The sequence below is a fragment of the Podarcis filfolensis genome (genome assembly GCF_964270895.1).
Source record: "Podarcis filfolensis genome assembly, chromosome: 8".
In the NCBI taxonomy this organism is placed as follows: domain Eukaryota; kingdom Metazoa; phylum Chordata; class Lepidosauria; order Squamata; family Lacertidae; genus Podarcis; species Podarcis filfolensis.
In genome coordinates this window covers 28,927,108-28,951,049 of record NC_139611.1, presented here as the reverse complement: position 1 = coordinate 28,951,049, position 23,942 = coordinate 28,927,108, and the positions used below count along the sequence as shown (strand labels likewise).

At 46.7% G+C, this 23,942-nt stretch overlaps 1 protein-coding gene across 1 annotated transcript in view; it reads right to left on the bottom strand.

Annotated features, from left to right (window-relative positions):
* Positions 1-23,942, bottom strand: part of SLC7A10 (solute carrier family 7 member 10) — a 50,132-nt gene that overhangs the window by 4,792 nt on the left and 21,398 nt on the right. The window contains 7 exon segments of the mRNA XM_083629089.1: positions 4,156-4,252; positions 5,281-5,384; positions 5,519-5,642; positions 7,552-7,705; positions 8,902-9,027; positions 9,743-9,894; positions 13,907-14,111. Coding sequence (XP_083485215.1) covers positions 4,156-4,252; positions 5,281-5,384; positions 5,519-5,642; positions 7,552-7,705; positions 8,902-9,027; positions 9,743-9,894; positions 13,907-14,111 — 962 coding nt within the window.

The following is a 23,942-nucleotide window of genomic DNA, read 5'->3' as shown; positions in this document are numbered from 1 at the left end:
TTGGCACTAAGTGAAGGCCTCAGGGGAGGATGGGATATAAATTCAATAAAGAATAATGATTCTAAGGAGTATTTTTTATTTATTTTAGATTTATAGCTTTTATTCAGTTTTTTATGCTGGGATTTTTCTGCTATGTTGTGTTGTGATTTCATTGTAAGACCCATGCCTTCCGACCTGGAGAGCTGCACATACATAAAACTTTAAACCTCAACAGGGTCTGGCTTGATTTAACGCAACTTCCTATTGTGGGATGTAATCCACTGGGAGCAGTTCAAGTACAACATTCCTTGTTTTGCTAGAATGGACATGCAAGGGAATGTTTGGTCCAGCCAGTCAAAACTTCCTGTTCCTCCTGGTCTGGAGCATCCTTCCTTGCATATGACTAGTAGGTGGGCGTGACCTTTCCAGACCTGGTAAAAGGCCAAGTCACACTGCCACCTTTCTCTCTTCTGCTTCCCTTTTCGTCCTGCAAACTTCCTGGACTGCTAGTCTGGAGTCACTAGGTCGACTACCATATGGGGTAAACCTATTTGTACATGTTTGTAACTTTAAGCCTAACGCCTGCCTTCAGGGATCGCACTGTGCTCTGCCTGATCATGAGTAAAAGTACTTTTTGTTACTTACAAATAAGACTGTGGTGTCTTTATTCTTTTAGGAGGGATTCAAGGGGTCTTTACCAGGAATAATAGAATCTATCTCAATCTGGACAAGCCAGATGGAAATGCTTATTGTCTTAAGAAACTCACACGAATTTGCAACCAGCTTCTTGCCACGTAAACAGGGGGAATGCACTCTGCTGTATAAATAAACTTGCTAGCGCAAGTTAGGAAGAATAATATTAATTAATATATCCTCTCCTGTTACCCACAGCATTCCCACACCTATGTTCTCCTATTAATGACCTCCCTGCCAATTTGGATACAATAAAGGAACTGGAGGCCCCTCGACAGTCCTCGGGTCCAGTATTGGACCACTTTGACCGGATATCCCCAGCCGATGTGGACAGACTCCTCCGAGCTGGAAAGCCCACCACCTGTCCTCTTGACCTGTGCCTGTCTTGGCTGATTAGAGCGTGTCCAGACGAGGTGCGGGCCCCCCTGGGTGATATCATCAATTTGTCCCTTGGCACCGGGATATTCCCAGGGGAACTGAAGAAGGCAGTGGTGCGTCCGCTCTTAAAGAAAACATCATTAGATCCCTTAGATCTATCCAATTACCACCCGGTTTCGAATCTTCCATTCCTGGGTAAGGTGATTGAGAGAGCGGTTGCTGAACAGCTTGGTAGGTTTCTGGATGAAACATCGGCTCTCGATCCATTCCAGTCCGGCTTCCGCACTGGTCATGGGACCGAGACGGCTCTGGTCGCCCTAACAGATGATCTCCGCAGGCAGCTGGATCGAGGCGGGTCAGGGCTGCTGATTCTTCTAGACCTGTCAGCAGCCTTCGACATGGTCGATCACGAACTCCTAGACCACCGCCTTGCCGACGTGGGGATCCAGGGCACAGTCCTCCAATGGCTGCGCTCGTTTCTCTCTGGTCGGGGACAGAGGGTGGCGCTTGGGGGGGAATTGTCATCGCGCCACTCCTTGGTGTGTGGAGTGCCTCAGGGTGCGATTCTCTCCCCGATGCATTTAACATCTTTATGCGCCCCCTCGCCCAGCTTGTCCGGAGTTTTGGGCTGGGTTGCCATCAGTATGCCGATGACACCCAACTCTATCTGTTGATGGATGGCCATCCTGACTCGGCCCCAGACACACTGACCAGATGTCTGGAAGCTGTGGCTGGATGGTTACGTGGGAGCTGGTTGAAGTTAAATCCTTCGAAGACAGAGGTCCTCTGGCTGGGACGGAGCGATATGGGATTGAGGGGGCAACTCCCATCTCTTGCGGGGGTGCAATTAGTGCCAGCATCGTCCGTTAAGAGTTTGGGTGTAATCTTCGATACCTCCCTCTCTATGGAGGCGCAGATTACAGCTATAACAAAGGCGGCATTTTTCCATCTCTGCCAAGCTAAGCAGTTGGCTCCTTATCTCTCTCGCCCTGACCTAGCCACTGTGATCCACGCAACGGTCACCTCCAGACTGCATTATTGTAACTCGCTCTATGTGGGGCTGCCCTTGAGACTGACCCAGAAACTCCAGCGGGTGCAGAATGCCGCAGCAAGACTCCTTATGGGGTCTTCGCTGCGAGATCATATTCATCCAGTACTATACCAGCTGCACTGGCTCCCGGTGGAGTACAGGATCAGGTTTAAGGTGCTGGTTTTAACCTTTAAAGCCCTATACGGCCTAGGACCCTCGTACCTACGGGACCGCCTCTCCTGGTATGTCCCACAGAGAAACTTACGGTCTGCAAATAAAAACATCCTGAAGATCCCAGGCCACAGAGAGGTTAGGCTGGCCTCAACTAGAGACAGGGCTTTCTCGGCCGCGGCTCCAATCTGGTGGAACGCTCTGTCACAAGAGACTAGGGCCCTGCGGGACCTGACATCTTTCCGCAGGGCCTGCAAGACAGAGCTGTTCCACCAGGCCTTTGGTCAGGGCGTAGCCTGACCCCCTCCTCTGGCAATCTGCACAGAATTTTGCTTAATGGTTGCCATCAATTTGATTTTAATTTGATTTTAATTAATTTTATAATGAATGTTTTTAGAATGTTGGATTATTTTGATTGTTGTTAGCTGCCCTGAGCCCAGCTTCGGCTGGGGAGGGCGGGATATAAATAAAATTTATTATTATTATTATTAAGCAGGTCCTGGCTTGGTGGCTCTCTCAGAGACATAGTTAGGGCGGCGGGGGCACTGGGCGCCACACTGCAGGGAGCAGCACTCACCGCAGGGCCTGCAGTGCACACGAGCCACCCGGCTCTCCTGGAACTGATGCAGTGGCTCGGGTGCCTGCAGGCTCCAGGCTGCCCGAAATGGCAGCGTGGGGCTTGCGTCCGCCTGCCATCTCACCCAGGCTCAGCTGCGCTACAGCTGAGGGGGAAGCGGCAGTGAGGCTCCATGGGCTCTCTGGAAAGACAGCCCACAAAGCAGTGGCAGCTGGTGGTAGGGCAGAAGGCAGGGTGGCCAACCGTAGTGGTGCCAGAGCCAGTGACAAACAGAAGGGACTCATGCTTGTTTTGTCCTGACCTGTTGAGATCTATGAAGGCCACCCTGAGACTGAGGAAGACCACATCAACCAATTCATGGTTATTGGAGGGCTATTGATGGCTACTAGCCCCAATGGCTATGCTCTGCCTCCACAGTTGGAGGTGACAAAGCTTCTGAATGCTGAAGAAGAAGAAGAAGAAGAAGAAGAAGAAGAAGAAGAAGAAGCGGAGGAGGAGGAGGAGGAGGAGGAGGAGGAGGAGGAGGAAGAGTTTGAGTTTGGACTAGATATCCCACCTTTCACTCCCCTTAAGGAGTCTCAAAGCAGCTAACAATCTCCTTTCCCTTCCTCCCCCACAACAAATAGTCTGTGAGATGAGTGAGGCTGAGAGACTTCAAAGAAGTGTGACTGGCCCAAGGTCACACAGCAGCTGCATATGGAGGAGCAGGGACGCGAACGCGGTTCACCAGATTATGAGTCTACCGCTCTTAACTATACCACACTGGCTGGAGGAGAGAGTCCTCTTGGGCCCTGCTTGCTGGTTTCCCACAGGCAACTGTTTGGACACCGTGAGGAGAAGTTGCAGGACTAGATGGGCCATCAGTCTGATCCAGAAGACTCTTGTTATGTGATTTCAAGAAGGGGAGCAGGCAGGCAGGGGTCAAAGGGAGGCAGCTCTCCATCCTCCTTTCAGGCAAGCAAGAGGCATGACTGCTGCCAAGGGTGACTTCCCACCAGGTAAAAGCATGTAAGCAAGGCAAGAGGTGTGACCAGGGAAGAGACAGCGTTGGGCAAGGTCTTGGCCTAGTGAGAGGCTTGGAGGGCTGCATTCAGCCCTCAGCCAGAGGTTTCTGAACTCTTCTTAGGAGGATTGCTATGAAACAGACACACACACCTCTTAACATGCACTCTGCCCCCCATGCTCATCACTGGGATGCTCTCAGAGGTATCTGTAAGCCACAAAAGCTGGTATCGGAGGAATTATGAAGCATCTTGTCATTTTATGCTTGTAAACCCCTGAGAAGCCTATTTGGGCACAGAGTCATATGTAAAGGAGAAATACCCACACAGACAAGAAGGGCTGGGATCGGGGTGCAGTGTTGGACGTGGATCATGGCCAACAAGCTGGGCAAATGTCCTTCCCGGGCTCCGGAGAAACACAGTCTAGAAGGAAAAGTAAAACTGGTTAGTGGGATCAGGAGATCATCAACTGCATCATGGAGAGAGCAGCTTATGTTATTCATTTTCTTCTGGCTACTGAAAGATTTGAAATCAAACAGAGATGGCTCAACAAGGGGAATAATAATTAATAATAATAATAGGCTACTTAAGGCTGCCAAACTGACCTCAAGGGAACTAACTTCTGTTTCTCGTAGTAAGTAGAGAAAAAGACGGTAAGAAAACAGGAAATATAAACCGCCCTGAGACCTGCTGATATAGGATGGTATATAACTTCAATCAGTCAGTCAATCAATCAATCAATCAATCAATCAATCAATCAATGTTCCACCTGTTGATGCATTTGGGGGATTTGCATGTAAACATGCAGCACACCCAGATGACCTGTTTATTGGCCATTGATCCTGATTTCCTTGCACAAAGTTTGTGGGGAGGTGAGACCATGTTGGCCGTTCATTGAGGATTCATCCTGATCGGTTTTTGCAGGAGGTTTCACAGTACTGTGTCAGGGCAGTGTTACATGAGCTAGTTCCCAGGATGGTTTAACCATCAATCCCTCTTCCCAGGGCACTCTTGAGAACTGTAGTTCCCTGAGGGAAATGGGGGTTGTGGTCCTAACAACTCAGCACCCACAACAAACAACACTTCCCGGGATTCTATGGCAGGAGCCATGTCTGTTGAAAGTGGCCGGATCCTGCTTTCAACGTGTGGTGCAGATTGGGCCTTGGCATAAGGCAGCTTTCTGTGTTCTTATGTTCCTGTCGGTTTTTTTGTTTCTTAACATAATGGAGTGGTTTAGAGCAAACTGCAAATTCTACACCTAATTTTTACCTCACAGACTTAACCCCATATACACCACTGCAAGTGATATGGAAGAAGGGCAGGACACAAATAAGATAAGTGAATAAATCTGTCAAAAGTGACCCACAACAAAGACTCAGAGCTAGCCAAGAAAGCAAAAGGTTTCCCCTCACCCATTCCGGAAAAAGAAACAAAATCGTACTTCGTCTAACCTTGATGAGGTAAAAAGGTATCCGTTTATTCCTCCAAATGTAGACAGAGCCACAGAGACGGGCATAACCCACGAAAAATAGCCCAGTAACTTTTCACCAAATGTCTAAAGCAACAAAAGGCAGAGAAACTGAAACATAACACCACACGGCACAGAGCAGGAATAATTGTAATTAAAAAAAGGAAAAAACGGGGAGGGGAAGGAAAGGAAAGGAAAGGTCCAGGGGCGCTTTTACTTACTACCGCCACAGCGTTGGAAGACAAGAGCTCTTGGGGTGACATGGCAGTGAAGTAGGCGATATTGGTGAAGGTGTAGACAAAGGTCACCAATGGGATGGAGATGAAGATGGCACGAGGTAGATTCCTGGCATTCGAGAAAGGAGGAGGGGGCAACAAAAAGCATTAACAGGCACACATAATGCGGAGAGCGCAGATCCGCACTGGATCTCTTTCAGCACAGACAGCGGGATGAGGTCAGCAGGGCAAAATCTAACCTAAAACCTGTAGGGAAAAACTTTCTGAGGGTGAGAGCTGTTCAACAGTGGAATGGACTCCCTCAGAAGGTGGTGGAGTTTGCCTGTTGTTGGAGTTTTTCATGCAGAGGCTGGGCGGGTGGTCATCTCTTGGAGATTATTTGAGATGTAGTTCCTTCTTTGCAGAGGGTTGGACTAGAGGATCTCGACAGACCCCTTCCAACTGTACAGTTTTGGGATTCTGCGAGTGGATCAAGGCTGAGTACACATGGCGTTTTATTCTACCATCGGTGGGGACTGAGTACTTGGTGGTTTCCCCCCCTACATCGTCCGCACAGGATCTAGATCGATTGTGTATTTTTGGCGCCATGAAAAGTGCTTGCTGTTAAACTGTGTTTCGTTCCAAAAACAAAAGCTCACTGCAGATTGATTCTGCATTATCTGCAATGTTTCCATATGGAAACAGATGCAGGCAGCCCTGGCAATGCATGGTGTGTGTGTGTGTGTGTGTGTGTGCCTACCTACACCTTCCTAATAATGTTGTGGGTGGACATATACCAAATTTGCAATCCCCACTTCTGCCTTTACTTGCCTGGAGAAGCAAAGGTTGTTGGGTAACCTAGTCAAGGGGTTCGTTTTACAAATGTGTGTCAAGCAGCTATGCCCACCCTTGTGGCTGGAAGGATCTGGAATCTGGAACTGAAAGCAGCACAAACTGTTCCAGATTTAGTAGAACTACATTTTTGTGCTGCAAACAGGCTCGTGTGCCCACAACCTCATTCATTCTTTATGACTTCGCTCGGAATCTCATTCTAGCGCGGCTATGAAACTGAGCGAGGGGCTTTTGCTAGTGACAGGCAAGCCATGGCTTTAAAAAAGAGAGGGGAAGAGGAAGAAATGGTGCTTCAAAAAACGCAGCACAACCAAAAAGCAGGGCGCACAAATATTATAAACATGCAAATGGTACATCAATGCAAAAGATGGGAACAGAAAATATTCTCATGCAGGGATGCCAGCTGACACCAAAGGAAGCCATGAACACTCCCAGGGCAGGATACACCCCAGAGCCAGCCCTTGGATAAATTGGGCCCTAGGGGAGGGCCGCTGGGGTCAAGTTTGCAGTATCACCAAGTTGTGTGGCTTTTGCAGGATTTCAAAAGAAGAAGAAGAGGAGTTTGGATTTGATATCCCGCCTTTCACTCCCTTTAAGGAGTCTCAAAGTGGCTAACATTCTCCTTTCCCTTCCTCCCCCACAACAAACACTCTGTGAGGTGAGTGGGGCTGAGAGACTTCAAAGAAGTGTGACTAGCCCAAGGTCACCCAGCAGCTGCATGTGGAGGAGCGGAGACTCGAAACCCGGTTCCACAGATTACGAATCTACCGCTCTTAACCACTACACCACACTGGCTCTTGCAGAGTTAGCGGAAGGGCTTTAGCTCAGTGGCAGAGCATTCGTTTTGCATGCAGAATGTCCCGGGTTCCATCCCCAATGGCATCTGTCCAGGGAGGGCTAGGAGAGACCCCTGCCTGAAACCCTGATATTTTTTGCTTCCAGTCAGTGTAGACAACTCTGAGCAACGGACTGACTCAGTGTAAGGCAGCTGCTAATATTCCTAGAGGTGCCTATGAAAAGGACCCAGAGTAGACCCACTGATATTAAAAGACCTAAGTTAGCCATGCTCATTAATTTCAGTGGGTCTCTCTCTCTCTTTTCAGACATGTGCAGAAAGGCAGGTGCTAGGAGACACCGCAGATGGTTTTCCTCCTAACCCCAGGTCAGACGGGAAGCGAAATACTTGCCTGCGAGGATCAACTAATTCCTCCGTCACATAATTTAGGAAGTTCCACCCACTGAATGCAAAGGAGCCCTGAAGGAAGGCTAGCGCCAAATGCCCCACCGAAGGGGTCATCCAGAAATTGAAGGCATTGCTTGGCAAGAGTTCTTCGTAGTTTCCTACAAGCAGAGCGTAATGCAACAGTTAATTCAGACATGCATCTCAGCACCCAGCCACCCCCTCCTGCAGCCAATATGTTAGAAGAGCCGGGGGAACATGTCCCAGGGAGAAGCAGAGGCCTCCTCTGGACAGGGCCAGTCTCAGCTTCTTTGCTGTCTGAGATGAAAAGACAAGGTTGCCCCCTTGCTTAGTCAGCCTCCCCTCACTCCAGTGAGCTACTGCACAGGCTGGAAACCCTTTGCATGCTTAATTTCTGCATGCCAGTAAAGAAAGCCAGCAAATCTGCTCAAAGAAACAGGGAAGGACAATCTTGCAGTATAGCTGCACGACATATTTATTAAAAAAAGTTTAGTTATCCAGGCTTCCCTAATCCTACCATTAAGCAGAGGGAGCAGCATTGTGGGCTCAGTCTGAGGGCTGAATCCCTCTCAAAAAACCCCGCTCCTCAGGGCTACCTGGAGAAGGGGGGTGGATGGGACACCAGTTTACTTCTCTGGTACAGTTCCAAGCAGGGGGACAATAACAAGTTGAACCCTGTGCTCATCATCTGAAGTCCTTTTCCATGGGCCTCCTCTGAGGGAGGTGTGGGGGGTGGCAACATGAGAAAGGGCCTTCTCTGTGGTGGCTCCCCATTTACGGAACACTTTGTCCAGGGAGGCAGGCCAGGCGCCAACCTTATCTCTTTTTAGGTGCCAGGCAATATATAGATATAGATATAGTTATAGATATAATTGATGCATTTTAGGTTGTTTTTACACCTGTTTTTAATGTACAGTGGTACCTCGGGTTACATACGCTTCAGGTTACATACGCTTCAGGTTACAGACTCTGCTAACCTAGAAATAGTGCTTCAGGTTAAGAACTTTGCTTCAGGATGAGAACAGAAACCGTGCTCTGGTGGCACGGCGGCAGCAGGAGGCCCCATTAGCTAAAGTGGTGCTTCAGGTTAAGAACAGTTTCACGTTAAGAACGGACCTCTGGAACGAATTAAGTACTTAACCCGAGGTACTACTGTATTGGTTTTTGCAGGTTGCTTTGAGTTCGCCATTCTGGAAAAAGTGAAATAGGAGCAACCACAAAAACAACCCTCTGCCCCGTCAGAGTGAGTGGGCTCCATTTGCTAAGAAGGGCTTGATTCCGCTTGATGACATTCTCTCGATGTCATCCTGGCATTCAGGGTTCCTGCATTAAATACCTTTGAAGATCTGTATGAAGCCCACAACAATGATCAGGCCCAAGGCGAGGAGTTTCCCTGCAGTGAAGATATCCTGGATGCGGGTGGCCCATCGGACGCTGGAGCCATTCACCCACGTCAAGAGTGCTGGAGAGCAGGAAACACAATTCCGTCCAGAGAGAGGTTTGTGCCACGTGCGTCAAAGATCAAACCTTTTTATTTGAGCTTCTTATTTTTGAAAGAAGACAGAAAACGCCTAGACATCTAAAATGGACTATACAGTGGAACCTTGGTTTTCAAACGTAATCCGTTTTGGAAGACCGTTCAGCTTCTGAAAACCGTTCACTTCCAGGTTGTTGGCGTTCGGGTTCCGAATTGTTCGGCTGCTGAAGCGTTCAACAACCGAGGTTTCACTGTACCACCAAACTCCATTTTATTTGTTTATTTTTAAGAGAGAGAAGGGTTGGGAAAACCAGAGGATGAAGCTAAGGATCCAAAAGGCAGCCTGGGCTTCATTGAATGAGCACTGTGTTTATGTATCCCTCTCACTCCTATTATTATTATTATTATTATTATTATTATTATTAATCATCATCATCATCATCATCATCATCATCATCATCCCACCTTTTCCCCAGGCTGGGACTCAAAGTGGCTTACAGATCAAAATACATAAGAACAGATGGAATAGAAAAATGCTAAAAATGTTTTTTTTTTCATGTTAATCATTGAAAAGTAATTAAACACCAATAAAACTAAAACGGCACCAGCCCTTTCTTGGTTGAGGGTGTCTCTGCGGAGAGTGGCCCTCTCAGCAAATGCCGCTGGAAGCCCAAGGAAAAGGTTGCTGATAAATACTCACATAAACACACCATGGAAAGGACTCTGGAGGCATTATAGGGAGGGATACAGTTGGGAAACACTGGCTGGAGGACATAGTTTGAAAAAGTCAGGGCGATCACAGCCAGGCTGGTGGGGTACATGATGAGGACTGCGCTCCATAGGAGGAGAAACCTGAAGCCAAGAGAAAAGGAAAGAAAAGGAGAATCTCCAGTTAAATGAGATGGCGCAAAGAGCCACATTGGGCTACCGGCTCCTCTAGACTGGGTCATCCTGGCTGGCTTGCAGCAGCTTCCCTGGAGGTCAGGAATGATGCAGCCATCGCCTGGAGTTCCTCTCCAGTTCTCATTTTTGCAGACTTAAATTCACTCCTTCACATTTCCACATCAGTTTGCTGATCCATTTTCTCCATTCAAAAATTTACGAGCCTTTTTGTGTAAATTTCTCCTAGTAAACACATTTTTGAGTGCAGTTTTGCCACATATATGCCACTTTAGAAACAGATTTCCCTAATATAAAGCATTGGGTATGAATTGATGCACTCCCATGCACCCCCCCCCCAATACATGCATTAATGTGTGCTCTGCTGGGTAGGAGAACTGTGCCGCAACATTCAAGGAACTGCAAATTTTGAAGGGTAGCGGCCTTTCAGATCATGGACTGGCTCAAGAAGAATCTGGTGCGAATCAGGTGCTTTCTCATTAAATTGCAAATCAAATTGATTTTCTCCCGCACCCCTATGTGGAGGTCAGATTGATAGCGGTCTTTACTGCACATGTGCTCTACTGCATTTATGGGGTAGTTACATGACACGTTTATGGGGTAGTTACGGTACCTGCCTCCACCTGCATTTTCTTGACCTTTAAACGTCTCCCTTGCCAGATGTTCATTCATTTCACACTTCCCATGCATTTCCCCATCATATTGCAAGCTGCCAAAGTCTGTTGCTGTTGTTTTTAAAAGTAAATTTGTTATGGAACGGCAACAGAGTGCCTTAATCCGCTTTAATCTCACAAACGGAAAGTTCTGACATGCATTCAAATCCCTCCCACAAAATTTTGAGAGTCTGGAAGCATCCTGGATAAGGGGCCCTCCGATTCTCATAACAACAATCACAATCAGAAAATTGGGGGAGAGGGCAGCAAAGCTGCACAGCATTCCTCCACCCAGGTTTGCTTCAAGCTCCCCAAGGCAGAGAGGGACCAGCAGCAAAGCTCTGAGGAACACCTCCCCATGCCCTCAATGAGTTGGCAAGGGCTTTATCTTAAGGAGAAGTGCTTTCTGAAGCTCCCCAACAACTTTGGTTGGCCCTCATGCATGTTCACTTCACCAAACCTGGCCCTCTTTGAAAAAAGTTTGGACACCCCTGCCTTAAGGGAAACCTTTGCAGAGCCTCATGCCCCCCCCCTCACAACCGCATTGTAGGGACAGCAGGAGGCATTTTGCCTCAGGTACCGAAATGTCTGGAGCCACCCCTGACTACAAGTCCCAGATTTTCTGACTCCAGTCAGAAAATTAGACTCATCTTTTTTAAGTGGCAGCAATTGCAAGCCAATAATCATGGAAGGCCTCCTTCAAGTGTTAGTTTCAGGTGGTAGCCGTGTTGGTCTGACGCAGTCGAAATATATAAAAAAAATGTCCAGTAGCACCTTAGAAACCAACTAAGTTTGTTCTTGGTATAAGCTTTTGTGTGCATGCACACTTCTTCAGATACCACGAAAGCTTATACCAAGAACAAACCTAGTTGGTCTCTAAGGTACTACTGGATATTTTTTTATTTTTATATATATTTCAAGTTTTAGTATTACTGAAGGATTTAAAGAAAGAAAGGGGGGAACTGGCTCCTCCCCGAGCCAAATCTGCTTATGATACAACCCCTACTAATCTTCCTTTCCCCTTCATTTTTAGAAATAAAAAAATAAAATAAATAAAAATAAGATTAGGCAGGAATCTGAGAGTCATTATTGGAGCTGGGTAGTTTCATAAAACAGCTATTAAATGTGCAGGTTAATTAACTTCTGGTCAGAACAAGATTCTAAATGTCATTTTTATCGGCCAGGAAATGTTTAAATGGAAAGGGTTCCGGAAAAGTTACCACCTTTTAGTTTTTGTATTAACATTTTTGCTACAAGGAGGGGGAGAACTATGTCCTTGAGTTCCTTGGAGGAAAGGTGAGGTACAAATTATAACGATAAATAAATAAATCTGTACAACTGGAAAAGCATGAAAGAGAAACGTGTATTTCCTTCATGGAATTACCCGTATTTTTCGCTCTATAAGACGCACCAGACCATAAGACACACCTAGTTTTTGGAGGAGGGAAACAAGAAAAAAAAATATTCTGAATCTCAGAAGCCAGAACAACAAGAGGGATCGCTGCGCAGAGAAAGCAGTGATCCCTCTTGCTGTTCTGGCTCCTGGGATAGCTGCGCAGCCTGCATTCACTCCATGAGACGCACACACATTTCCCCTTACTTTTTAGGAGGGAAAAAGTGAGTCTTATAGAGCAAAAAATACGGTAACTACCACAAAATCTGTTTTCCACCCCAATTTTTCCATTCCTGCCCCGCCCCCGGAAAAAATAGCAACCCCCGTCCCAGCAAAACTGGGTGGAAAAAACCCAGATGTGTTCCCTGGCCCAACACAGTTTCCCCAGTCTTCCCCCAGTCCTTCACAACTCTGTGCTCATCCCAAGGGCAAGTGATGTCAGGTCCAGCTCTCTCAAAAACTACTGTCCCTTTTTAGCCTCAATAAAAACAGCCTTGTGGAGACAGGGCAAGGTTAACACGATCTGCCTGTTGAGTTATTGCTGGCCTGAGGGTGGAGCTGAAGCCTTTGTCAGCCTAAACTTTTAGGAAACAACGCGGAGAGCTTTGCCGCTTTTTATATCTCCATGTACGACTCGTCGTTTTGGCACTTTCTCAGATGCAATAAATATCAATTCCTGGGAGGCGAATGGCCCTGAAAATGATCAAGAGTTGCCGGCTTTCTTCTGGTTGCCTTTGTCCTTACAAAATTTTCACGGCATGATTTACAGGCTTTGCAAAATGCAACCTGCTTCCTGGTATCCTATGCAATTAGGATTGCACCTGCTCTTGGCCAGAGGAGATATTGCGGGGAGGGGGGAGGTAATCTGTCTTTATGCAGGTGCTCCCCTCCCCTCAGCAACATTGCATCAGTGGTTCAGGCTGTAACAAGAAACTCCCTAGCCACTTCATTCAAACACCAATCAAAGTAAGGATGCTTGCCTCCGAACATGAAATAGGGTGTTTGGAAGAGGATTGTGCCAGGAATGGCTGCTCAGGCCTCCATGGCAACAAGGGAAATCGTGCAGCCTCAGGGAAGCTGGTGCAGCACAGTGTGGGGGTTAGAAGCCAGGAAGTCCTGGGTTCAAATCCAGAACTCAGTGGGAAAGCAATGATGCTTTGCATGGCAAAGGAATTCAATAATAATAATAATTTTTTTGTCAACATTTTTTTATAAGTTAAGGGACTTTTTGCTCAATTTGATATTTTACAGGTGGTTATTTTATATATTGCTGCTTGCTGTTATTTTTATTGATTACAGTTCACTAGATTTATCGTAATTGCTGAGAGCGAATTTCTGTTTCATTATTGTTTGCTGATATTTTGAGAGTCGGTTTTATTGTGTACCAAAATTTTCTAATGGATTTTTGAATATTGCCTTATTTGATATAAGCCAGGGGTCAACAAACTTTTCCATCAGGGGGCCGGTCCACTGTCCCTCAGACCTTGGGTGGGGGCACGGACTATATTTTGAAAAATATAAACACCCTGCAAGCTGGTCCTGCGGCTGCCTCTGGACATGGAGGAGGAACGCACTCTGCACACGCTCAGGAGTGCGTCTCGGCACCGCCCACTCACCTTGGGTTTGATCCCCGGCATCTTTCAGTTGATTGACAGGTGGGCGTTGTTTGGGGGGAAATAGAGCACCTGGTGGGCCAAGACTGACCCACTGGCTCTAGCTTCCTTGCCCCCTTTTTAGCAAAATATTGCCAGCTCCCTAGGCATCCTCAGCGCTGTCTCTTCCAAAGTGCTGGACTCACCACAGTCGATTGCTCAGGGGAGCGAGGAGCATGTGCCAATATAGCCCTCCTTGCAAGGTTGCCGTGAGGATGCTGTGAGACCCAAAAGATTAAGCATCATGCTGCTAAAGTGCCACTTACCCAGCTAATTCACCGAAAATCTCAGAGACGTAGGAATAATCCCCTCCAGACTTCGGGATGGTGACTCCTAACTCGGCGTAACACAGCGACCCGAGGGCTGCGATCCCCCCGCCGAGCACCCAGATGATGAGGGCGAGCCCCACGGACCCCGTGTGCTCCAGGACTCCTTTGGGGGAAATGAAGATGCCGGAGCCGATAATGTTACCTGGGAGGAGCAAAAGGCGTAGGAGAAGATGAATTAATATACAGGCATATCTTCTCATCTCGCTACTCTAGTATGCTCAATAAAAACAATAGCAATAACTTGAAGAGGAGAATTTGGATAGTACTTGGCAGACGTATTTTTCTTCAGCTACACCAAAGCCATAGGAAGCTGCCTTCTACCCAATCAGACCATTTAGCATGGCCAGACCATCCTTGAGACAGGCTGAAGCAGGTGCCTCAGGTGGCAGAATCTAATGGGCATCTCCGCAGACACAGACACCCCATTGCCGGATGAGCAAGGAGAAGCGGCTGAGGCGGCCTTTGGGTTCTGGTATGAGATCTTGCGAGAGCCTCATGAAATATCGCAAGAGTCCCACGAGATCTTGCAGGGATAGCACAAGATCCCACAGAGCTCTTGTGAGATCTTTCCAAAATACAGAAACCGTGACCCCAATAAGCAAGGCTTTGGCAGAGGCAATAAGGGAGGGTGTGTGTGAATATCTGGTGTTCGTGCAGGGCTGCACCTTCCCATTTCAGCAAAACAGGATGGACACATAGCTGTCAATTTTTCCCTTTTCTTATGAGGAATCCTATTCAGAATAAGGGGATTTTTCTTTAAAAAAGGGAAAAGTTGACAGCTATGGATGGACCACCCTTGCCATTTGGGTCCATCTAGCTCAGCATTGTCACCATAGTCACCATCAATCATATTTATATGCTGCTTAATGTTCAAAATCCTTAAGCGGTTTACAAAAAAACAACAACAACCCCACAGTAAGGTAATGTTGAAAAAGAATAATGTACATACCACATTTAAAACTCCGAATGCAAAGAGATGCCTCAGTAAAAGCCATCAATAAAACAGTAAATAATAAAGCAGAACGATGTGGCGACCAGTTTAAATAGATAGGTCTTTAGGCAGCATTTGATGATGATGATGATGAAAGCTTGCCGCTGTTTCTGTCTCATGAACAGCACACGTAAGGGTGACTGACCTTTGGCCATGCTGTCTGGTGCAGATGAGAGTCTAGCAATAGCTAGACTTGTCAACAGTGACTGGCAGCCATTCTCTAGGTTTTCAGACAGCTTTACCTAGATATGCTGACTACTGAACCTGGGGAACTTCTGCCTGCAAAGCATCTGCTATGCTGCTGAGCTACGGCCCATCCCACTCTGGTATCCTCCAAGTGCTTCCGACTCTGACACCCATCAGCTCCAGTCAGAATAGGACCCAGCCCTGTAATTCGCCACTCCCTAAGTTGGACTGACACCAAAATCTGCCATAAAGGAAAGCCCTAAGCAGACAATAGCTATTGAAACAACTATTGGATGCTTTTCAAGGAAGATCCCAGGATCATTTGCTTGGCGCTCAGGCGCTCAGTAAAAGGCACGGGATTTAAAAAATTGTTTTCACGGCTGCTGTGAGTAAGACAGTCAATGAAAGAGGAGAACTTTCTCAGAATGACAAAGAAAGGAGGTGTTAGGAAGAGGTGGAAGAACTTTAATCTCGCAGCCAAATGGCTTTTCTGGCGAAGGTTTTAATCCGGACGGGGAAAGTCTAATTAATATTCAGAAGAAGCTTCTCCAAAGGAAGACGGTCAACCTGGGCGGAATGCTAAACTAGGCTGAGGAAACCTGGAACCAGGACAGCTATGCTAATAGGTTGGACCCTGTGCAGTGAGGGGAGGGCAGCAGGGTCAGGGCCTGCCTTTCAAGAGCGGTGGGTTACATAAGGAGACTCTCAGAGGGAGCAAGTAGATTCCCCAGACCCAAACCGCGGCTTGGAGCAAAATGCAACTGTGCTATAATCAAGCACGTACGTGCATGGGCATTCCCACCCACAACACAGAGATACGCAGCATTTCTAAATGAATAAATAAAATCGTAGAGTTGGAAAGGACCCAAAGAGTCATCTAGTCTAGTGCAGGAATCACAGCTAAATAAATACATAAGATTTTGTGTTGCACAGAAGCCCAGGGTGGCAACAACAGTGTAGTAAAACAATGCCATTAAAACACACTAAAAACAGTTACAAGCATCTAAAAATGTCAAAGGAAGAGTACAATGCCCTGGCAGCAAAGAATTTTGAAGTTGCCAGGAACAGTATCTTTCAGCCATCCATTGTCTGGGTGACTGGGAAGGTTTAAAAATTCCTTGTGTGTGTTAAGAATGAAGGGGGTGAGATGCACCTCTCACAGAAGGGGAACAGGCACTGAGAAAACGCTGCCGTGGCTCTGTGCCAACCAGGCAGGACCTAACAGTGCCACCAACAGGGTAATTTTCACAGGTCTGGGTGTTTAGTTTACATTTCCTCAACTTCCAGGTCAGCAGCTGTGCCGCTCTCCTGCTGCAGCAAAGTGTCAAGGAGTCTTGTGCCACCCAGAAGCCCACACAGCCACCCAGCTGTTCGTATTTAAGATGTCACAAGACACTTTGTTGTTTGTACACGTTACTTCAGTAACCCTTTCTGCCACATTATTGAAAAGCAGGCCAGGAATACTGTTTCTGCTGATTTGATGGGACTGAAACAATCAATGTGAGCTGCTTTCAACCATTTGGCGCTGAACACAGACACACCCTTCTTAAATTTCGCAATCCTGTTTTTTTGGGAATACATGCAAAAGATACTGTGGAAAGGGTGTGTCATCTACTGTCAGATCTTTGCTTTTGTTGTGACTTACATGGTCTTTCTTTCTGAAGAAATCTCCCAGAGAGAGAGAGAGAGAGCGCTATAAATTGTCATTGTGATGATGACTTTAATCATTTATTTTATTGCTTGAGTTTTATTGCTTCCTTTTGTTTTATTTTTGTTGGTTGTTTTAACTGATTCTAGCTTCTATTTATGATGATTAATATACACAGTATTTTCAATATTGGCATGTGTGAATGCCTGATCTGTTGAGATATATCAGTTCTGTTTTTGCACCAGAGTACCCCAAAACCACTTACAGAGATTGATGGAGGCATCTAGTTTTGAGAGTTATTTTTGGCCTTTGGCCATAAGCAACAAATGTTTCACCCAATTCATGCAACTTTCTTAGGATTCCTTGTTTACTTCCACATTTGTGTGTGTATGTGGGGGGGGGGGGAATCCACCATGTGGACAATAATATATGGATATGGGGCACCCACATCCCATGTAACGTTCATGTCAGTTGTGTAGTCTGGGAGCACCTACTGGGAGGATCTCAGAAGTGGCAACAGAATCTTCAGCCCAGATCAGCATTTGGTGTGGGCCTCGGCCACAGTGCTCCTTAGTGGTGGGGGTCAACCCCACAGCTGAAATCCCCTCCATATCCTGCTTTCACTTCTGGGCTAAGAACAGGGTACCAAACAGAATCGCCCAAGGGGCCAGGTTTGGCTCAAGCACAGCTAGCTGCTGATCCCTAACTTAGGTTATAAACAGAAGCAAGGGTGGGGAGGGGCAGAAATCCCAAGCCCGAAATGAGCAGATGTGTGAGGCTTCGTCTCCATCTGCTGGCCCTAGAATGAAAACCAGCTCCCTGGGCTTACACAGGAATCTTTGAAGAGGAACATTGGGAATTCACTAGCCAAGCTTTTTTCCTTTTTTTGTTTTTCACGCTGGAAAATTTCTCAAGGCAAGGGAATTCTCTGCCATCTAAGAGAATGTCTGCGGGAGAGCTTTTCACTTTCCCTGCTCTTGTTGATGTGAGTGAAATCATATGAATGAAAGTGAACCGGGAGGGGAACACTAAAATGCCATTAGCTGATGCATTAGCTGATGGTTGGTGCTTTGTGGAGCCCCCTTTCCCAAGATCCAGCTGTTGCCTGATCATCGCACCTAAGCATGGCGCTCCATGAGACTCGACAATAATCAATGCTGGCAGAGCTTGCTCAGGGCTCTGAGCCCCTGCTTTCAGCTCAGACAACATCTTACCCTGACCCACACCCATATGAATGGCATCAGGTGGGAGGGCAAGAGGTTCCTCAAAACTGTCACAGAAGAAGAGTGCATAGTTAAACTATGGAGGCAGTGATGGTCACCAAGTTCGATGGCTTTAGAAAAGCATTAGACAAATCCATGGAGGAGAGGGCTATCGATGGCTACTAGCCATGATGGCTATGCTCTTCCTCCATAGCTGGAGGCAGCAAGCTTCTGAACATCAGCTGCTGGAAACCACAGGGCTCACAACCTTGCTGGTTTCCCACAGGCATTTGTATGGGCCACTGTGAGGATAGGATGCTGGACTAGATGGGCCATTGGCCTGATCCAGCATTCTATTATTACGTTCTTATGAGAGTCCCAAGGGGAAGATGGAGAGGCCTGCAGATGCAGTTGTTAGACCATCCAAAGAGCTGCTACGCTTAACCCATTTGCAGGCCATGATAGGATGGGGAAATGCGGCAAAAATGAACTAAAGCAACACACACACACAAAACGAAACACAGCAGACATGCCGTCAGCAACCTTGGCAACACTACAACCGCCCACCAATCTCAGGCTGACGCCCCCAGACAATACAGGAGGAGCATCACAGTTACCGCCATTGCTCTGCCAACAGCAGAGAGCAAACCAAAGCTGCTCTAAACTGTAGTATTTCCTGTATGCCTGTAAAACTCAAACCATGGTTTGGAGTCTGAACCATGGTTAGTGTAAACTGTGGTTTGCCATGATGTCTGAACTGAGCCTTCATCTTCATTTGCCCACTCACTGAAAGAGGTATTAGAGAGGGTTGATCTTAATAACAGGATGTGATAAATGAATGAACTTCCCAGTGTCTTAAAATACGGCAACCATGTTCTCCTCGGTGCGCCAGGCTGGGGGGGGGCGGGCGGGTGAAGAAATAGGCAAACCCAGTAGCTGTGTACCCTCGATGCTAAAGAAAAGCCTTTTTGTTCCTAACAACTTTGAGAAATTCAGCCACAAATCGTTCAAGAGCCGTTCATTCATGTGAAAACACGAGCCCTGTAGCCCTGCCAAAGTGGAGGAGAACTGAGGTGATCCGCTCCAGAATTCCTAGTCACGCAAGTACACCCATTTAGCCTTGGTGGCACCGTTAATCTATGACACACGCAGTGTGTTTCGGGGCGTGCTCTTATGCTGGGGGAAAAAAGAGAATCTATAGTTTCCAGCAGGATAGAAGTGCCATTTCACTCTCGCGACTCAGTGAACAACTGCAGCTTTCCTCAAAACGCACAACATGCAGTACGAAGGAGAATTAAAATCTCCCTAGCCAGGAGTGGCGTCCATCATGTTGTGTGCTTTTAAAGCACTTTAGCCAACTCTCTGATCTAGGTTAAAGTAAGGGAACGTGATTGGCAGCTGCCCTTTTCTCCTGGACTCCTGTGGAAAAACACTCTTGGATAATGTGCTTATGAAGGATTATAATGCTATTTTTCAGATAGGACCACTCTCTCCTCGTAACCTTCTTTTTCATTTCTTGCTTTGATCTTTTATTTTTACCGTTGTTATTGCTTGTTGTATATTAGAAAACAGGAACAATTACATAAAAGCCGCAACTATCTACCGTAATCTACCTTCAGAGGCTTAAACATGATGTTAACCCATATCTTCCTTCAAAAAAAGCATCCAAATGTGATCCAGGCAGGCATCTCTTGTAGGATGCTGCACCTCATGCCTGCAGTGTTATTTTAGCTTTATTGCACTTTCCAAATGACATCGTTGGCATAAAAATGCCAGTCTGTATCCCCCCCTCCCCCATTTAATCCAGATTTACCCTTTCCAGGGGAAATCAGATAGATAGATAAATAAATAAAAACCTGTTCCCAATGACCCATTTGCAATATCTGAACAACCCCCATGTACAACATTAATCCTGTCTGGAAGCACCCTCGGGATCCTGCAACATCTTAAAGGCAATGTCTTTATTGTGGCCACCTTCCCAAACCGGTGCCCTCAGGATGCTTCAGACTACAGCTCCTGACATGTGAAGAGCTGCCACTTCTGGGTGGGGATTGTAGTGTGAGCTTGCGGGGGGGGGGCACACTAATGTCTTCTTGTACTTCCCAAAGCATCCTGAGATGGGAAAGAAATTTGACGCATTTCGCATACATAGCCCATGCTTTCCGAAACAATCCATGGACTGAAACGCAACCTCCATCCTTTCAAATCTGCACATCTCCGAATTTCTCAGTTGCACTTCTCTGGCCAAGTCATGTGCACAAGAATGTGCATGTCTGAATCAAGTGCGCAGAGAAAATGAATGTCACTTCGTCTGTTTATGTTTGAAGAAACTCTGATCAGGGATGGGAAATCAATGCCCACCCCACATGTTGTTGGGCTACAACTCTCACCAGTCCTAGCAGGTAGTGGGAGGGCCACAGGGTTCCCGCCCCTGGGCTTTTCTCAAAATGAATTCAAGGTGGCTTTACAATAATAAAATGTAGAATCATAAGGTGGATCTATACACAGGGGGTGGGAGGAACATTATAAATAAGTCAGAAATTAGATCGTTATAACAAAATAAAAAAACCCTACAGAAAAACGCATATAAAAAGTTCCTGCTCTCTGGTGCCATCTGGTGTTGCATGTTTATAGCGCATTCAAATTATTGTGTTTTTTACTAATGTAGCCGAGTCCATAGAGTTGGAAGGATCACAAGGGTCATCTAGTCCAACCGACTCTTTTGCCCAACGTAGGGCTTGAACCCACAAACCTGAGATTAAGAGTGCCTTGCTTTAGCAACTGAGCTATCATGTCACACGCACACCAGTTTTATACATCAACTCTCTCTCTCTCTCTCTCTCTCTCTCTCTCTCTGTGTGTGTATACAACAGTTGAACAGCATTAACACAATCAGCCAAGAACCCTAGCAAATAGAAAGAACAGTGACTCCTAAAATACCTGAAGATCTAAAGAGAGCAGCATTAACGTAACACCAAAAAGAGAAAAATGCTCGGATAATAACCTCCTTTTGAACAGCTGCATTTTAACCAAGCACATCAAAGTATCAAGACTTGACATATCTCACCTGGAACAGCATTCCACAAGGGTGGCCACTTTCACATGGCCGAAAGAGAAATCGCATCACCATAAAATTTGCACGCTCTATTTTATAGGTATAGATGCAAATTACCACCATTTTTTTTAAAAAAGGAACACATTCTGTTTTGTCATGGGGGGCTGGAGGAGACTGTGGCCTGGGGGCCCTGCGTCAGTGTCTGCTCAGTCCACTCTCCAGGTGGCAACTTCCTGCCCGTCTCCCTTGAACTATTTCACAGGCCAATCTCATTGTTCCTTCCATTTCCCAGAACTGGATAGGGATGCAACTGCATGCAAAAGTCAGCATTATTTTGGGATAGGGTTTGATGGTGTGCAGTTCCCATATATATGGGCCATGTGCTAAGAGGTGGCAGTGAACAAACGGAAATGAAACAGAGCCTGCCAGCTACATGGGAGCCACACCTAAGTTGCAAGGCATAAATATACAGCGATATTTCATAGTAGACAAGAATGGCCTGTATGATGGGTGTCGAGTTAATACGAACCAGCTTTACCAAACCCTCCAGTGTCCCTATTTTCCAGAGACATCCCTGATTTAGAGAAGCCGTCCTGGTTTCTGATTTGATTCCAGAATGTCCCGCTTCTCCTTAGGACATCCCTATTTTCATTGGAGAAATGTTGGAGGGTATGGTATGGAGTTATCCGAACCACCAAGCCATCTGAAGGCAATCCTGTATAGGGAAGTTTTTTTAAAAAAAATTTTTAAATGTTTTCTTATGTTTTTATATATGTTGGAAGCTGCCCAGAGAGACTGGGGCAGCCCAGTCAGACGTGTGGGGTATAAACAGTAAAATTATCATTTATGGAATGGGACGTCCCTATTTTCATCGGAGAAATGTTGGAGGGTATGCTTTACTCTTAAGGTTGGGATCATTTTGAAACAATGGCACCCAACTCTGCCGCAAGCGAAGAAAGGGTCAGTCCTCTAGTTTCGAATGGATGTCCTTTTTCTGGCAATGCCTTATGGGAAAGCAAAGGGCAGCCATTAGAAACTAGAGGACGAAAGAGGACGCATCTAGTCTAATTTGCATGCATAGATGTAAATTGAGAAGTAATTGCTCTAATTTAAACAGAAATACAATACATTTCACTGTAAATGGGGGAGGATGGTGACCAGGGCGAGCTGAGAGCCTGCTCAGTCTGTGGTCCAAATATGTTGAGGGACCATTTCAAGGGTCTCTCACCTGCTTCCAGAAACCAACCTTGAACCAAGCCACTCTTCCAAGAGAGGAGGCCTCCTTGAGCCGAGGCCTGCTTTGTTGGGCAAGATATCCCACTGGCTTCGGTGTGCCCAGGACCGCAGCCTTGGGCTGGGGCTGGATTGTGCCCACAGTTCAACCCCAGGCTCATTAAATTTGATGAGGGCACCCAGGTTTACTCTGAGGGCCGAGTGGCCGAAACAAAACAAACTTTACATAAGCCCGTCTTTGCTTTGCTACCGGGCATTGAACTAAGGAGGCCCCGGTTCAGCGCCCAGGGGTCTAATTGAGAAGGGATAATTCCCTGTGCCTTACGTAACATGCCATGTCCTCTTGGCGGCAACAAGGACTGGCGATGAGCAAATGGAGGAGCCACCCTGAAATCCAAACAGGAGAATTTGGTCTTTTCAGGGTCAATGTGGATGGAGCATATGCTTTGCATGCAAAAGGTTTGATCCCCAGCAGCATGCCCAGCTAGACCTGGGAGAGACACCCTGCCTGAAACCCATGTGTGTGAGTGTGTGTGGCTGCTGCCAGTCAGAGTACACAATACCAATCTAGATAGACCAAGAGTCTGACTCAGTATAAGGCATCTTCCTATCTCCTGTCTTCCAAACTTTGGGGTGCTGAGGGGCATGGTGGAAAGTGTTGAATGGTGGCACAGCTGGGGGGAGGGAAGCACTGATGCAGTGGGGAGCCCACCAGGACTGGAATTGGCCTGCAGGATGGGGTGAAGGAAGTCCAGCAAACAGAACATAGTTTTACTGGGTCAAAACAATGGAGCAGATTCTCTCTGACTCCAACTCTTACGTTCCTCACACAAGTTCTTTGCAGGAACAAAACATGGGACAAGAGAGGGTGTTTTTTTTGCTTGCGTTTTTTTTCCTGTTTTGTTTTTTTGCTTGAGCTATAATTCCAGCATTCCTCCTGGATTTTACTGGGGTAGGAATTTCTAATCGCATTATGTTATGACCAAACTTTAAAGATTTTTAAAAATTGGTTTTAAGATTTATTTATTTTTAATACAAAAACGTTATTCTTTAAACTGCCACTGAGTTGTAAAGAAGTTATTTGGCTGCAGGGCAGAAATGCATTTTCTTTATTAAAAACACACACACACACACACACACACACACACACCCTACAACTGAGCCTTTAATGATTTCGCTGATGTGATTTTTATGTAGAAGTTTTCTGAAAACAAAAGCTTGGAAAGGGGGTATGAGAAATCCACGCGTTCCCCTCCCCCACCTCCGCAATCCCACAGTATTGCAAGGCATCACCTCATGGATCAGGCTGATCAACTTGTTGCCCCTGCTGAGGATTATAATGAAATGTCTTGGAACTGAAGAACCTGGAACCCCAGATATAGAGGACAGAGGCGTCTTTCCCATAGGGCTTAGTGGTTCATTGCGCCAGGGCGCTGGCCTCTCAGGTGCGCCCCAGCGAGTGGGGGAGCTGCGCAGCTTTGCGGGCGGCCTCCCCTTTCCCTGCACCCGCCAGCTGCGCCTTGCCAACCATATGGCTGGCGGGTATGCGGCTTCCTTCCCAAGCCTCTGCGGGAGGAGAGCGATCCCTGCAGAAGCTTAGGATGGAAGCTGCGCCCCACCAACTATATGGCTGGCTGGCGTGCAGCGCTCTCTCTCTC